Genomic DNA, 16,512 nt, shown 5'->3' on the forward strand with positions numbered 1-16,512 from the left:
TATGTCTGTATATATGTATGAGTGCTTCTGAACTGTTTCATACTTGTTAACTATGCTATTTGAAGGCTTGGGTTCTGGATGCAACGCCTGGAAAAGTTCGAGCTGGTGGAGATGGAGAAGATCATCCAGCAGAACTTATATCCTTTCTAAGCACAATGCCCAAGGAGGTAGATCCTTATTCTTTTTTTATCCCATTCAATTAATATTTCTTTCTGAGAGAAACAAATATAGTAGATGTTAATTTGATTCAATGTGTCACTTTTGTTTTAATTCCTCAATTTTAAGATTTGGTTGTTGAGTTTGATCAAAATTCATGTTTTGATAATGATGCATGAAAATCGCAAGTATAACATTGTTGTCAAGTACGTGATTGTCAAAGCAACCAATTGTGTGAACAAAATTATGAAAATGGTACAATTTCTTTGACACATCACTGTCAAAATTGTCACGATTCAAAATTTAAGCTCTCTCCGATGTGCATACGATTCTCATTCAAGTACAATGTTTAGGAGTATAAAGAGGGGGTAAAGAAAAAAATATTGGGAATTATGGGATCAAAGCTGGCCACCATTGTAATTTCTATGTAAATTTACTTTTATTATTTACATTTTATGCACTTTGGATTGGCATCTCAGTAGCATAATAACTATCTTCCTTTACATTTTAGCTTCTTTTATATGAATAAATTTACAGAATGCTTTTACTTTTGGTGCTATATTGTGACCTAACCTTTTATTTTTCTATGATCATTTCCTCAAGGAAGATATCAACAAAGCAGGAAGTTGTACGAGCTCTTATCCAACAAGGATTTTCCAATGATGTGGCACAGGTATAACTATGGTATACTTTGATATAGTGTTAGAAATATCATGTTTATTGAGAGTAGGTGTCAGAAATTTGGTGTTTAGTTGGATACTGTATGCTTTTTCTGAATCATGATGATATATAAATATGGCCATTGTTGGTGAAGCTCATGCCCAGTAAAGTATTTTGTCACTGCCCTGTTTGCACCTTGACCCTTCAGGCTTTCACTGTCATTTTATGCTAGAATTGTGTCATAATAATTATAGAATGCATGATTCATGGTAAACTTTCGTGCCTTGAAGGCACTATAAATTCTAAAGTAAAAAGTCTATAAAATTGGCATCAATTGATGGGAGATGTTTATTATACTGCAACAAAATTTAACAGTCTGCACATGGCCTGTACGTGTAAATTGAGTTGGAAAATCAGTCTAAATGTAAAACTAATCAGTAAATTATGAACATATCAGTATCAACTATTCATAGATGAACACTTGGTTTATACTTCTTTTGGAAAGTTCAGTTTGCTTGCCTATCTGATTTGTCACATTTATAATTGTTTCACCAGACGATTGATTAAAGAAAATTTCAAGAGCTTTGTTATCTTGATGAATAAGTTGGATGCTACAAAATTAACATAATTCACTTCAAAATAAATAAAGATATAAACAATAGTTTTTTTTGGCAATTTTTGTCTCTATTAATTTTTTTTCTTCTGTTATCATGTCTAGTGGGTTGTGACTAACCTGCGACCTTCCAGCTCTTGTGGTTCACAATCGTCTAGCTTCGCATGGGTGTTTGACCTAAGGGGGATTGCAGAAATGTATCAATCCTATGAAGAAACAAATTTGTGGTACATACTGTTATCCATGGTGACAATGTTAGCTGTGATATCATGATTTATCTGCTCTACTTCTTTGGTTGAGATGGGTCCTTCCTGTTTTCAGTATGAATTAGAACGGCAGTGTCATGCCCTATATAAGTATGATTGTTAATTTTATATTAGGCTGTTTGCTGAAGGCAATCACATTTAATTATGAACTTAATCTTTCCATACGGAAGATTGTGGAACCAATAATGCTTTGTGCTTCTGTTCATAGGAAAATTGTTGAAGACGTACCTCGTGGAGTGCATATGAACTTTTTGAAAGCAGAAAGAAGCTTGCATAGATGGGCTCTTGAAGATCTTCGGCGGATCCAGGCGGCTGAAGAGCTTGCAGCTGAGGAAGGAGGTGGAGTTGAAATGCACGTCCTTGAAGATGCTGGCCACTGGGTATGTTATGTCATTCAGTTATTTTTTTATAGAATGATCTCCTCCCGTAACTGTCTTTCACCTTTCGAGATCTATGCTATCGTCTAAAATACTTTCAATATAGCATCCTGGATTATAGGGAATTGTTAGGCTGGTGATTTTATTTACTATTAAATAGATATTAATACTAGGAGATAACATGGAAACTTGCACGATACTGGTAAAAACTGATAAAATGAATTCTCAAAGTGAGGGGTTGACCCTTTTTCGTAATGTAGTGGCAAGACAGACATTTTCAGGGTTTACCCCTAAGGCTTGCGAACATTTCACGCTATCAGCTGTCTTTCATCTAAAGATCAACGTTGTTAAATGGCAGCACCATGGTAGAATAGCATGGTGGATATTTTGCCAACTACCTTAAGACAATTCGTGAAGAGGGGTCTGCTATGACGGTACCATACTGCAACGGTGTGCGACATAATTTTGCTTTTCTGCCACATGCCATCTGCCATTGATAACTGCCATTGATAACGCTGCAAAATTTTAAACGTTTTTTCCTTTTTATGTTTGGTCAATGAATTAATGTATTTGGTTAATGTCATCAAGAAGTCGTTCTTAGCAGCCATACCAGTATTTGGAGGCTAATAAGATTTGTTTTAGAAAAGTAAGTGATTAAGTAGACTAACATAGATTCCCATATCTCTGCATATCTTGTTTCTCCCACGCATCCCTGTCAAAAGCTAAGGGCTGAAGCGTTTACTATACGCATAAATTTATTTTGATGCAAATAGTATTTTCTCTCCTGAAAAGGACAAGGTATATTCTTGGAAAAATTCCCCGAAGTTGATATTAAGTGTTTTCTTGCTAGTCAAAAGCTGAGAGGAATTCGTTTAGAGCATCATGTATTGTTAGCGATGGGAGAAAGGAATTACATCCACACGTTTAGTGATTTAAGTGGTGGTTAGATTCTTCCACTGCTCTCACTCTGTTGTTTTACAGAGATTTGAAATTTCTTTATGTAGTTACATATTAATATGTAATGAGGATGAATTATACCACTTTGGACTGTTTGTGACTCCATTTAAAAGAGGATTGATTTACTGTCTCTGAACAGGTGCATGCTGATAACCCGGACGGACTCTTCAAGATACTGTCATCATCTTTCCAGGGAGGCAAGACCTGAGTTTGCAAATGTCTACTAGATGGGATTTTCCCTTCGAAGTTTGACGCCATTCCTTCCCATTTTCTTTCTCTAGTTATCCCTTTTGTATATGCTATTTTATTTTTTTCACTGTAATAATTTTTATCGTTATCCTATTCATTAAATCTCCTCCTCCCCAAGTTTTTTGTCATCTGCAAGGAACGTTGATGTCTAATTGTACGTACACAATCGTTGCTTTGTCCGCAGGTAATTCTCCACTACTTAAATATCATCACATTCCTTTATGTGTTTTTATGTCAATCCTTAGCATTTCTGATTCGATGTTTCTGTTCAGTTGCAAATACCAGTTGTAATAAATATGTTGGAAAAAGATGCAGAGTTTACTTATGGAAATAAATACTAATATCAGTTTTAATAAGAAAAATAATTCTTTGCCACATCTAATCTTTTTTAGATTCATTTGATATTATATTTTTACATTTTTTTCTCTTCTTTTTTTTAAAAAATATAAAAATTTATATTTTTATAATCATCTTATCCTTATATTCTTCTAATAAATATGTTGGAAAACCATGTACACTTATGGAAATAAATACTGGGAAGTCTTAAAAATTAATCAACACAATGTTGCTCTTGCAGGGATTTGCCTTTGCAACTGTTCCTTCTGAACTGAAAATTCTGAACTTTAAAAGGATTACTGCATCCATAATTAAAATTGAATAACAAAAACTAGTTTTCTATCTATGCATTAAAATAATAATAGTTGCATACTTCATAAACAATAAACTATGATCGATGCTTACAGAAAAAAGAAATTATTGCAATTATTCATAATAATAATAATAATAACCTATACTATTATATAAAAGATTCTTTCTTTTGATATACATAATTTTTCCAATTTTATCCTTTAAGCACGGTTGTAAATAAAAAAAATCATTTTATAATTTTATCATTTTATAAACAAAAGGAAATCACCATTCCATCATCACTAACACATTGAATGCTGGAATCACAAAACAATTAAAAAATAGGGAGCAAGATAAGGATAAATTTCAAATTGCAAGATAACTAGCAGCAAAACCTATAACGCGAAATTAACTCAAGAAAAGGAAACTCAATTGACAAACAGAGAAAAGAACTTCAAAACGGCGTTATCAGGATGTTTCGCAGATAACAGCGGGGCTGAAGGCTCAGGCAAGGTGTTGATTACGCAAATAACGACGTTATCATGGCTAAAGGCTTAGGCAAGGTGCTGATTACGCGTAAGGACGGAAGATCCGCATACATGGACAATTTACTGTATGTTCCGATGATGAAAAGCAATTTATTGGGTCTTGGACAACCCCTGGAGAAGAGATACACTATGACCATGCAATAAAGATACATCGAAGTGTTTGATGAAAGGCAACGACGGGTGCTCAAAGCCCCTCTCTCTCGGAACCGGACCTTTAAGGTGAATTTGAATGCCACTGTTTTGTAGTTACATAAAAAGGGAGAGAACTCAATGCAAATATCAACCCAAGCACAACCAGGAGCTTTTCTCACGCCCAAATTCCTCATATAAGTCCTCACCTCTTCTAGTTTGTTCCAACTACCAGCAGCAACATACATGTTAGTAATCAACACATAATAACCTGAATGATCAGGTTTCAGCTCTAGCAATTTTCCTGCTGCCCATTCCCCCATCACTGGGTCTTCATGGATTCGACAAGCCCCTATGAGAGTAGCCCACATTGACGATGTTGGCTTGTATGGCATACCTATGATAACCTCCTTCGCTTTGTCTAGAAGACCAGCCCTCCCAAAGAGATCAGCCTTGCACGCATAGTGCTCGAGGCGTGGAACTATCCCATAAACATCTATCATCCTTTTAAACAACAATTCCCCCTGTGCTACTAGACCAAAATGACTACAAGCTGTGAGAACTGCAACCATAGTCACTACATCTGGCTTAATGTCCAACTCACACAACTCTTCAAATAGTTTTAGAGCTATTCCTCCATCACCCTTCATACCATATCCAAAAATCATGGAAGTGTATGTAACTTCATCTCTTGTGCTCATTGAATCGAACACTTTTCTGGCTTCTAAAGCTTTGCCAGACCTTGCATACATGTCCACCAGGGCATTCCACAATAATAAATAGTCCTTAAACTGTTCACGCTTCATAATGTAGCAGTGAAACTGTCTACCATGCTGCAGGTTCGCTATGCGAGCACACAGGGGAAGAACGCTTGCAATGGTCACATAATTAGGTTCAACACCCTTCCGTAACATCTCTCTGAAAAGAAAGGATACTTCCTCAGTACGATCCACGTGTGCATATCCAAAAAGAATGGCATTCCAAGATATCAAACCTTTCTCTTCCATTCTATGAAACACCATAAATGCATGCCCAAGATCTCTACACCTAGAATACATTGTAATCAATGCATTTTTCACATTCTCAAACACGTCAAAGCAAATTCGCACTGCATGACCATGCATCTCCTTTCCCAATTTAAGGGCTCCAACGTGGGAACACGCATTAACCCAATGACCAATGCAACAGCCTCCAAATGAATGAATATTCTCATATGGGAAATCAGATTAAGTGCCGCTCCGAAATTGCCCAAATGCAAGTACCCTCCGGTAGTGGTGTTCCATATAATCACATTCCCTTCAACACCCTCCTCCTGCATACTTCCAAACAGCTGAAACGCTTCCTCCCACATACCCCTAGAGGCATAACAGCTGATTATAGTGTTCCACGAAACAACATCTCTAACTGGCATATTGTCAAACAAGTTACGCGCAACTTCCAGATTCCCAAACCTACCATACATGGAGACCAAAGCATTGTGCACAAACAAACACCACTTCATGGAGCTAGCCTCAATAGACCTGTGAACCTCCACCCCAGTATTGTTATCCAACGACAAGCCTTGAGAACAGAAGGATAAGTGTATTCATCCGGTTCAATCTGCATACTCAACATTTTCGTATACACAGAAATAGTCTCCCCACAGAGCCCATTTTTAACGTACGACGAAATAAGCATATTCCAATGCAAAGGATCCAAAGTACAAGAGCTCTCAGTGACAATTTGGGCATCGCCAACGAGATTAACATTTGTGTAAAATCCAATAAGCCTTACAACCAAGACAGGATTTTGATGAAGACCCAGTGAGATGATATGGCCATGAAGCTGCTTACCCTGTGACAATGACTCAAACTTCGCGCAAGCAAAGAGAAGAGAGCTAATGGGGTGCAAGAGAAGGTGTGAAGAAGCATGGTGCTGGATTTGAATGAAGGTTTTGAAAGCATTTGGCAGGTGGCCATTGGTCACAAAGTCCTTGAGGGATGCTGATGAGTGGTTATTTCTTGAACTATATTTAGTTTATTGCACTTAAATAAAACAGGGAATTGTGTTTAATTGTCTGTTATTTCCCCGTTTTCTGAATTCTGCTTAATTTGGTCGGAAATTCGTAATTGTGCTAATTTGGGTTTTCTGAGCTGATTAAGTGTATTTTGGTTGTAGGGAAATTTTGGGAAACATCATTTGGAGCATTAGGGATGGTGGCATGATCATTCAAGACTCAACATTTAGCCATTTCCATTTTAATAAAGTTGTAATTTCGTTTTTTTAGAAACCTTAATTAGATTAAGTGCATTTGGGCCCTTTTGTGGCAAACTTTGTAGAAGCCCAATGTGTGGGACACTTGGCACCAAAAACCTAGGTTTTTAGGAAGTGGACCCCATCTATTTTGAGGAGGGGATGGTATTTTGGTAGCAAAGGCCGAGACACTCCTACAACTTACTCCATTCTACACTGTTGCTTTGGCTTTGCATGTATGAACTCTCTCTTTGGAGCTTTGGTGTGCCATTTTCGTTTTTGAGCTTTAATGGAACAAGATCATGTTTTTCTTCTTCTATTGTTTGAAACAACGCTTGTTCTTGCTTGATGGAATGAAGCTTTACCATTTCTCTCTTTAGATTTTCGTTTTGAAGGTTGAATGCTTGAGTTTGAAGCTTCTTCTTTGCTTTTTCATGGTGGTTTCTTTGGTGGAAGGGAGACCCATTGTCCATTTCGGTTTTCTCCTCATTTTGCTGCAGTAATCTCGTTTTTACTTTGAGTTTCTTGGATTGGAGGATGAAAATGGAGTTGTTGTCAAGTTTGGTAGTGAAAAAGGCTTAAGTTGGTGCATGGGTATTGTATTCTTGAGCCATTTTCTTCTAGCATTTTGTTTTTTGATGTTGGGAAACAAATTTTGAGCTGGACTTTGTGCTTGATGATGGTGGCTGGACGGTATTGCATAGGAAGCATAGGGGTTTGGTTTTATTTGGGTCAAAAAGTTGAAGAAAAATGTGTTTTGAAGTTGAATTTATGAAGGTAGAACTTGGTTTTATTGTTCTTGAATCATTTTGCTTTGGAACTTTGGGTTCTTGGTGCAGCATTCTCGGTTTGGAGTTGGAAGAAACAATTTGGATGTTGGTTTGTTGAAGAAAAATACGAAATTGGAGTGGAGAAGGAAGAGAGAAGGTGCATTCAATTTTTACTCGATTTGGCCAAGCACAAAAGATGCTTATTTTGACTAAAGGAAGGTTTCCACTTTGAGCTTTGGCCTTTGCTTGTTCCAGCCATGAATTGTCTTTGAAATGGGAGGTCTTTGGTTGTTTATTTTAATTTGGTTTTGCTTACATGGCACATTGGGAGAAGCATTCAATATATTGTCCATTTAGCTAGTGGTTTTTAGAGCACTTTTTGCACAATGGTTGTTGGTAGGCTTGGAAATTTTGGTGTTGGAGTGTGGATTCCGAAATTTTGCTAATGGAAAGAGAGAAGGGAAGTTTTCATTGGGATTGTTGAAGCACATGTTTAATTTCCTTGAAGAATAGTGCACATGGGACAAGAAGTCAACTCATTTGGTGGATATTTGAAAGTTAAATTTTGAATTGGTATTTGGAAGAGCATGATGCACGGCCATGAGGTTCTTTTTGGCCAATCGGACTTTTAAAATTAATTGTTAATTGTCATTTAGTCAAATTAATTGTTAGGATTAAATTAGGCTTGTTGGTTCCCTTGGTTTTAAATTAATTTAGTTAATAGGTTGAGTTTATGTGTTTGAGTTAGTGTTGCATTTAATTATTTTTAACTGTGTTTGTTAATTTGTTTGCAAGAGTATTTGATGTTGAATGTTGTCTAGGGTTTTTAATAGTGTTAGTTTATTTACCATGCTAGCTTAAATTAGTTTGTTTGGATATGTGTCTTTATATTGAGTTCTTTAATTTTTGCAAAAACCTTTTCAACCCCCCTTTTCCGTGATAGACTCGATTCTTGAACTGCAAAATTGGTCCTTGAGAGACGACCTAGGGGTCATTCCCTAGCATTATACTGCATTTCTAAATTGCAATCAAATTTGTATGGGCCGCGACACCCATCAGATTCTTCGCAAAAATTCCTAGGGTTTTGTTTGGTTTTGTAATTTGTCCAACATCAAGAAGGCATTGCAAACAACGTGAGATTTCTACGACAGAGAATTAAGAAATGAATGGTGGAGAAGCTGCGGCCAAAATGATCAGAACAACCCAACGAATATGATTCAATTGAATTGAATCAACCTCATCAACACTATGCAATTGTTACCCAAATCACTAACCCCTGGGGTTTCACTGAGACACGTCCTTTCACACAAATTGATTGTTTTAGCTAGTTTTTATACTTCAATAATAATAATAATAATAATATTATTATTATTATTATTATTATTATTATTTTCAATAAATATATTTTCAACAAATTTCTAGCCGGAAGACAAGAATTACTCTTATTATTTTGAAATTTATATTATAGATTTTTTCTGAATTATAATTTAGAGTTAAATATTATTTTAAATTTCTATAAACTAGGGTGAAATATTAGTTTTTTTAAGGCTATATTTAGACATGAATTATAAGAGAAGTATTTTATTCGTTAAAACCTTGATGACTTGAGTGGATTGTGGGATATAATTAAAGCAAAAAAGAAGACAATAACATGGGAAGGGGTAGGGTTCATGATGAATAAATGAAACGGAAATGAAAAAGAAAAGAAAATGGGGGAGGAGAAAAAGTGAAACGGAAATGGGAAAAGAGAATGAGGAAATGGGGAAAGAGAATAGAATAAAAATAAACGAGTAGAAATAAAATTTTTAAATTAATTAAAAATATTTAAATGGTATGAAAATATTTGATGATCAATTTTTTTTTGTTGTTGTTTATTTGAATTGATTTGGATGTAAATGAGAATGAAATTAGAAGTAAATTTTTTTAATCTATCACATAAATTAAATTCTATACTAATTATCATATATATAATATAAATATAAAATAGTTATAAAAATATAAATTTTGTATTTTTAAAAGAAAAGAAATTAAAAAAATAAGAAAAGATAACATCAAATAAATATAAATAATTATGTGGGTTAAAAAATATTTTTCGAAATAAAAAGAAAAATTTCGATCAAGATTTAATAAAATTTATTTATTATTATCATTATATGATATTTCCTTTCTATCAAATAAAATTATTATTAGTATTATTATTATTATTCACATTATATCATTTTGTGGTGCTTAATCCATTTTTGCAAGTTGCAAAGGGAAATAAATAGAGATGAACGCATGCATGTGACGTGGCATCTCCAAACTCACTTTTTATTTACCCAAACCCAACCTCAACTCCTCAAACACAACAAGACAACACAACAGAAATTTCTCGCTCTCATTCTCTCTCTCGATTCTACTCTTCTGCTTCTCACTGTGGCCACCGGTAAGCTCTTATTTCTCAGCGTGCAATCTCTAATTCTCTATTTTTCCGATTATTGTTTTAGGTTCAATTTTCTGAACGCTGATTTAACTCGCTTTATCCGTTCAGCTTCTTTCTTGAATGTGTGAAAATGTAATTGTATCGCGATAATACCGAGTTTTGAACTAGGATGAGTTGACTGCTGAATCTGAATTCTGAACTGTAGCTAGGTTTCATTTCGTTAAGATCCACCTAAGGTTGAAACTAAATACTGTATGCTGATGTTAAGATTTAGGTGATGATAGCGTCTTCAGTTTATTATTAGCGAAAGAATGATAGTTGTTATTGCAACGCGCTCTAGGATTCGGTTTGAGGTTCGTCAACCCTAAACTATAGCCTGTATAATTTTTAGGACTCTTAGCACATGTTTCACACACTCTAGATGACTTAGATTGGCCTTTTCTACTCCTGCTTTTCTCAGTTCCCATTTTGAACGAGCTTCTCGACCAACACGTGTATAAATGATAGCCTTGTCATAATTTGAAATCAGCTCATTTTTTCAAAAGTTGAAGTGCATACTTGATTAGAACTCATTGGAGAAGTTTGATTGATTTTATCTTCCTATTTCTTCTTTTGTACGTGTTTTCCAAGAAGTTTGCAAGTGTTTGTATATTATTTCGGTCCTCATTTTTTAATTCCTGAATATTTTTAACTCTCTCCTCATTATGTCTTGTGTACTCATAATTTTCGTCATCTCTTAATCAAGCATTTCCACGTTCAAATATATAAATTACTCATCTTTCTTTACATACACTGTCATTGACTTACTTTGGATAATTTTGATTTGAATATGCCGGCTGTGACCATTTATTTTTTATAAATATTTCATTAACATAATATTAAAAATATTAATTTTGTAGAGATAACTTTTCTGACATGAAAAATTCGTTTCTTCGTTTCCAGGGTGAACCTTTACGGTTTGTGGACACGCTTTAATGTACAGAAGCAGCAATATTGTGGCTAGGATTTTTAATCGTCAGATTTGCACTCCTCCTCCTGGCACTAGTGTAATTTATTTTCACTACCAATAATATTTGTTGTTGTTTTTTCTGAGAATTATTACATGTGTTGTCTTCTTTAGCCACTTTTTAGGGTTTAGGGGGGGGGGGGGGAGTGTTAAGAAGAAATGGTACAGGGTTGTAAGTTGTAATTGTAGGAAATGTGAACATTCCCCGGTGAACTATCAAAAACATGATTGAGGGAAGATAAACAAGGTTTTGCTTTGTCTACACTTTTTGTATTTAGAGAGGTTGGACAGTTTCTTTGATTCTGGTTGTATTATGCAGTGTCAAGTATAACCTGATGTTTTTAAAGTTGAAGCTTGAAATGCAAAAGATAAATATGATGTGCCAATTTGGAAGATTTGCTTTCACTTTTTGAAATTTGTTGTCTTGTTCCTCTGTTGAAGGAACCTGAATCGAATTTAATTTTTGCAGGTGTAATTTAATTCTTGCAGGTTCATCATGCTCGGTGTTTCTATGAAAATTTGGTGCCAAGTTACACTATTTATGAGGTTGAGTGCCCAGACCACTTGTTTCGTAAATTCACTGATGATGGACTGTACCTTATAAGTTTCAGCAGAAATTATCAGGAGCTGATCGTTTATAGGCCTAGGTGGCTTTCGTTTTCATGCAAAGATGAAGATTGCGATAAACATGATTTGCCATCTAGAGCTAAAAGATTTGACAGTTTTTTCACCCAACTATATCGTGTACCACTTGCTTCTTGTAATGAGCTTATATGTAAAGATTTCTTTCTTTACTTGGAGAGCCAGCAATTTGGACTGTTTGCTACTTCAACGCCCGCCCAAGTTTCTGATGCACCTGCTGTAGGAGGAGCTGTCCATGGTGTTCCTTCAATTGAAAAGATAACTTTCCACCTCTTGAGGTGCGTATTCATCATTCCTTATATTCATTTTTTTTTCCCGATCTTCAACATAACAAGACCAATCATACTCTGATCATTCTGGGTACCTGTTGAAATAGACTGGAAGATGGAGAGATCTTGGACAAGAAGGTCTTCTGCAACGACTTTGTTAATTTAACCCATAATACGGGTGTCTTCTTGTATGATGACCTATTGGCAATTGTATCACTTCGCTATCAAACTATACATGTTCTTCAGATAAGAGATGCTGGTAACCTTGTTGATGTACGGGCTATTGGGGAATTCTGCCGTGAAGATGACCAGCTTTTTCTCAATTCCAATGCTCAGGTCAGTAAGCTTTTGGTATTGACTTTATTTTAATGCGTTTTGTTTAGGACACAATTACATAGATTGTCATGGACTTTGAGAAAAAAGAAATTGTAACATTTAGTGGAACTGGGACTTGCAACAAGAGTGCATGGGTTCAAACTTCACAGTTCAATCCACCCCATTTTTTGTTCCCTTGCCTTCTCCCTCCTCTTGTGGCTTTCCATTGGCCACCCCTTATGCTTCAATAGTGGGTCCTCCCTTGAACTAAACTAGTTATTTTAAGGATACTTAAACTTATACAATTCAAGGGCATGACTTGGCTTGGCAACAAGGATGCTGGCTTATGACTTAGAGGTCATGGGATCAAATCCTAGAAGCAACATATCTGCTTGTAGGGTTAAGGCCGTGTGTACTTTTACCCTCCCTAGACATCACTCTGGGTGATAACTCTTGTCCGTGTACATTGGGCTGTCCTTTAATGCTTTTACAGTTGATTTTTTTTTTTCAAATCATCGGGATGGGTAACATCTTGGGAATGTTTTTCAATTCTGCTTCAGTGGTTCAAGTTAATAATTTTGTGGTCATCTTTAATTGTCACTACATCCCAATCATCCCTTATCAATTATGAAGCCATTCTAGCTCAAAATTGATAATTCTGATGGTTTTGTGGCATATGTAAAGAGCTAAACTCACAAAAATATAGGCCAATCACCAATCATTCTGACAGGGCATGGCATTTTCTGACAAAATTAAACAGCTCCAGTTTCCTGGGAACCACATTGAAAATCCAATGCATCAAGGCCAGACTAATCCGGAGAATTCTTTCCTGAGTGGAATAAAACAGCGATTGCTTTCATTCATATTCCAGGGACTATGGAATGAAGAAAGAGATGAAACATTGGTTGGTCTTCANTTTTNTTTTTTTTTTATTGCTGTACAATATTCTCCTGCATTTTACATAGCTTTTATTCTATGCTTGACGTGTACAGTTCTTATATTATATTGGAAGGTTATCCCCTTCCCCATCTTATACTGAAATTTCTTTCCTTTTGCTCTTCAGAGCAAATCGTTTTAAGATCTCACATCTTATATGCTGTCACTTACATTTGAACACTGTTTGTTGCTCTACATCCATATTTCTGTGTCTTCACAGGAATATAAATGTGTGGGAATAGAAATGCATGGCACTTGTTTAATTGTTGTCCGACACAGTCATTATTACAGATGCACACAAACTTTTTGCATTAATTTAAAAGGAGAAATTACAATGAAGGATTGTTGGTAAAATAATTTCCATTTCAAGAATAATCAACCACAAACCAGTTAATCATGTTCCAGTACTGGTTACTGAATGATAACCTATTGACTTTATTAACCACTTGTATTGTATGTTTAATGATTCCTGGACTGTAATAAACACTTTCAGTGTCCCTTCTCTCTAATTTTCCGTTGTCTGCATTTCCGCATATCCCATCTCTATTAGGACAATTTCAAGCATGAGTATGTATATGGATAAGAATATGTTTTAAAATGTGAAATTCCAGGCATGCATATTGCAGCAATGCCTTTTTATAGTGACAAAAAACGGTTTGTCATATATGTACCTTTTTAAATGTTTACCCCTTCAATTTTTCCTGATTACTGTATTGAAATTTTTGCTGTCTTTATTTTGTTTTTCCGAAGTTGTGGGGGTACATGACTTTGGCTGCTGTCGTGTATATATGACTTTATCTTCGTATCTTTCCAAATTTTTTTACAATTTAGAAATTAATTTTGTTTTATTTCCCTCCCATCTACCAGAGGATTCAAGGGCTTAGAAAGAAGTTTTACTTCCACTTTCAAGATTATGTTGATTTGATTATCTGGAAGGTAGGGTCTTTGACACAGCTTTATCATCTCAAGAACATTTGACTAAGGAATGTAACATTACATCTGCTTAACTCGTGGGCAGGTACAATTCTTGGACCGACACCATTTGCTAATCAAGTTTGGTAGTGTAGATGGAGGGGTGAGTTCTCTTTGTGCCTTTTCCTTTGAACTCTCCGTATTCTTATTGTACCATTCACAGACTCCCTGAGTAGAAGGCAAATTACTTCTAAGAATATGAGAGTGCCAAAGCCTAAATATAAATTAAAAATGATATAGCATTTGTTGTTTCCTGTAGCTTGGATATGCAGCCGTCCTACTTGAAGTAGAGTAAAGGTCAACCTATCTTGTTGAAAAGTATTAGTGTCAAAGATAAATGCTTAAATCTTGACACTGATAACAAAAATCGTATTTTTCTTTTAACTTGCCTCCTCAAAACATAGTTTCACCATCCTATTACTGAAATTTAATTTAGTTATCAGACTTGGTTAACAAGGATGGAATTCTTTATCACTAGGTAGTGGAGATCTCATGCAGTCATACCATGTTAGGGACTGACTTTTTAGAGTTTTACAGTTAAGTGGCTCCAAGAATGAATTTTTTTCATGTTACAATTTGGTACAGATAGAAAAAAGTGGGCCAGGGCTCATGTTTAGGTGTTTATCTGATTAAACATTCGAGAAAATTTCAACCTGGAGATTCAAGTATATNGAAGTAATATGACAAATGTGTTAATCTTTCATGCTTTCAAGCCTCAGGTGTCACGAAATGCTGATCACCACCCTGCTTTTGTTGCTGTATATAACATGGATACAACTGAAATCGTATCATTTTATCAGGTACATTTGTTTTTCATCTTGTTCTATTTTCTTCTTGGGTTCTATGTGTTGGTCTGTTGGTGTTTTTAGTGACTCGGTTTTAAATCTTTATCAGAATTCTGCAGATGAGCTTTATCTGTTGTTTGAGCAGTTCTGTGACCACTTTCATGCAACATCAAGAAATTTAATGTATATGAATTTCATATCTTCTCATTCAAACAATATCCATGCACGGGAACAGCTACGGAGCATAAAAGATAAGGCAAGCAACCCTTCACAGGTAGTGAGGTTTTGTTGGTTGTATCCCCTCTTGCTCCCTTCCGGATAAAGGAAAGCTAACGAGTTCTGAATATATATATATATATATATGTGTGTGTGTGTGTTGTTTTGCAGTTTGTGAAGAAGATGCTTGCTTCTTTGCCTTTCAGCTGTCAGTCTCAGAGTCCTTCTCCTTACTTTGATCAATCTCTTTTCCGGTTTGATGACAAGGTTTACTATAGATGTTTCTATTTTCCATTCAGTGACCAAAATTCTNTTTAATTAAATTTTATATATTTTGGACAAAGTTGGGTATATGCTTGTGAAAGTGGAGTTCCAGCTGTTAGATGAGCATTATCAAATAATAATTTCGTTGGAATTGGGAATCACATTGAGGTCCTCCTTTGGAGAAAGACTATAACATCAGTTGGACTTATTGCTTAGGGCCTCTCTTTTTATCCTGTTTGGTAAGGTACCATGTCGAATGCCCATTTTTTCAATGTTGAGGCTTTTAGATGTGTGGAAAGAAATTTGAAGCTTAGTTTGTTTTGGTGGAGATGCCGGTGACCTTTGCAACACTGACTTTGCCACCTAGTATCTTAAAAGTGATATAGTTATTGGAATATGGATTCTATGGCCTGATTACTGATGTAGAGATTCCTATTTTATTGAAAAAAGAGGGGTGACCGGAGGTGTAAGATTTTACTTNGAATTAGTTTTGTTTTTCAAGAGTGATTTTCTATGGTTAATTTATGTGTGAGAAAAGGGATTTGGAGGGAAGAAGATTTGACATGAAATAGGAGGTTGCTTGCATACACGCATTAAGCATATGCGCATGCACAACTATCTGCAAGATTTGCTAAATAATAGATGAATAATTAACTTTTGTTTCTCTCCTTTATAGTCCACACAATATGTTCTTTCACTTGTGTATTTTTAATTCTTGCCCGTCATTGCAGCTGATTTCTGCAACTGATCGACATAGGCAGTCAACTGACCATCCAATCAAGTTCATTTTAAGGAGGCGTCCATATTCTCTCAAATTTAAGATCAAACCAGGTGCGTTTTTCTCTTGTTCAAGCTTGTACTGCTTTCTAAACTTAAAATTGACAAGGTTCCCTCACTTTCGAAAGTAAAATAAGGGATGGGATGTGGGTTTTCTCATATGGTAATTATTTCCGACATGAATCAACAAGTTATCCACTCAACATTCATCTGCTTTCTGACATAAACTCAACGAACTTCGTTAATTAGGTCCTGAAGCTGGTAGTATGGACGGTCGTGCAAAAAAGATCTCTTCGTTCCTTTTTCATCCAATTTTGCCCCTTG

The 16,512-nt window shown here is 35.5% G+C and overlaps 2 protein-coding genes and 1 pseudogene across 2 annotated transcripts in view; 2 read left to right on the top strand and 1 right to left on the bottom strand.

Annotated features, from left to right (window-relative positions):
* Positions 1-3,510, top strand: part of LOC106757022 — a 9,094-nt gene extending 5,584 nt beyond the window's left edge. The window contains exons 7-11 of the mRNA XM_022779035.1: positions 54-167; positions 764-829; positions 1,535-1,656; positions 1,904-2,075; positions 3,169-3,510. Coding sequence (XP_022634756.1) covers positions 54-167; positions 764-829; positions 1,535-1,656; positions 1,904-2,075; positions 3,169-3,237 — 543 coding nt within the window. The 3' untranslated portion in view covers positions 3,238-3,510. The remainder of the gene's footprint in view (positions 1-53; positions 168-763; positions 830-1,534; positions 1,657-1,903; positions 2,076-3,168) is intronic.
* A 915-nt stretch (positions 3,511-4,425) lies between these two features.
* LOC106757023 lies at positions 4,426-7,024 on the bottom strand (annotated as a pseudogene).
* A 2,856-nt stretch (positions 7,025-9,880) lies between these two features.
* Positions 9,881-16,511, top strand: LOC106757024 (light-mediated development protein DET1-like; the record flags this gene model as incomplete). The annotated part of the gene is made up of 12 exons (XM_014639607.2): positions 9,881-10,009; positions 10,949-11,052; positions 11,502-11,932; positions 12,031-12,259; positions 12,999-13,142; positions 14,042-14,110; positions 14,193-14,249; positions 14,860-14,946; positions 15,041-15,205; positions 15,319-15,414; positions 16,143-16,242; positions 16,438-16,511. Coding segments are annotated over exons 2-12 (1,524 nt in total), but the record flags the coding sequence as incomplete, so codon positions are not given.
* Between the last annotated feature and the right edge of the window lies 1 nt (position 16,512).

The sequence above is a fragment of the Vigna radiata genome, chromosome 3 (genome assembly GCF_000741045.1).
Source record: "Vigna radiata var. radiata cultivar VC1973A chromosome 3, Vradiata_ver6, whole genome shotgun sequence".
NCBI lineage: Eukaryota > Viridiplantae > Streptophyta > Magnoliopsida > Fabales > Fabaceae > Vigna > Vigna radiata.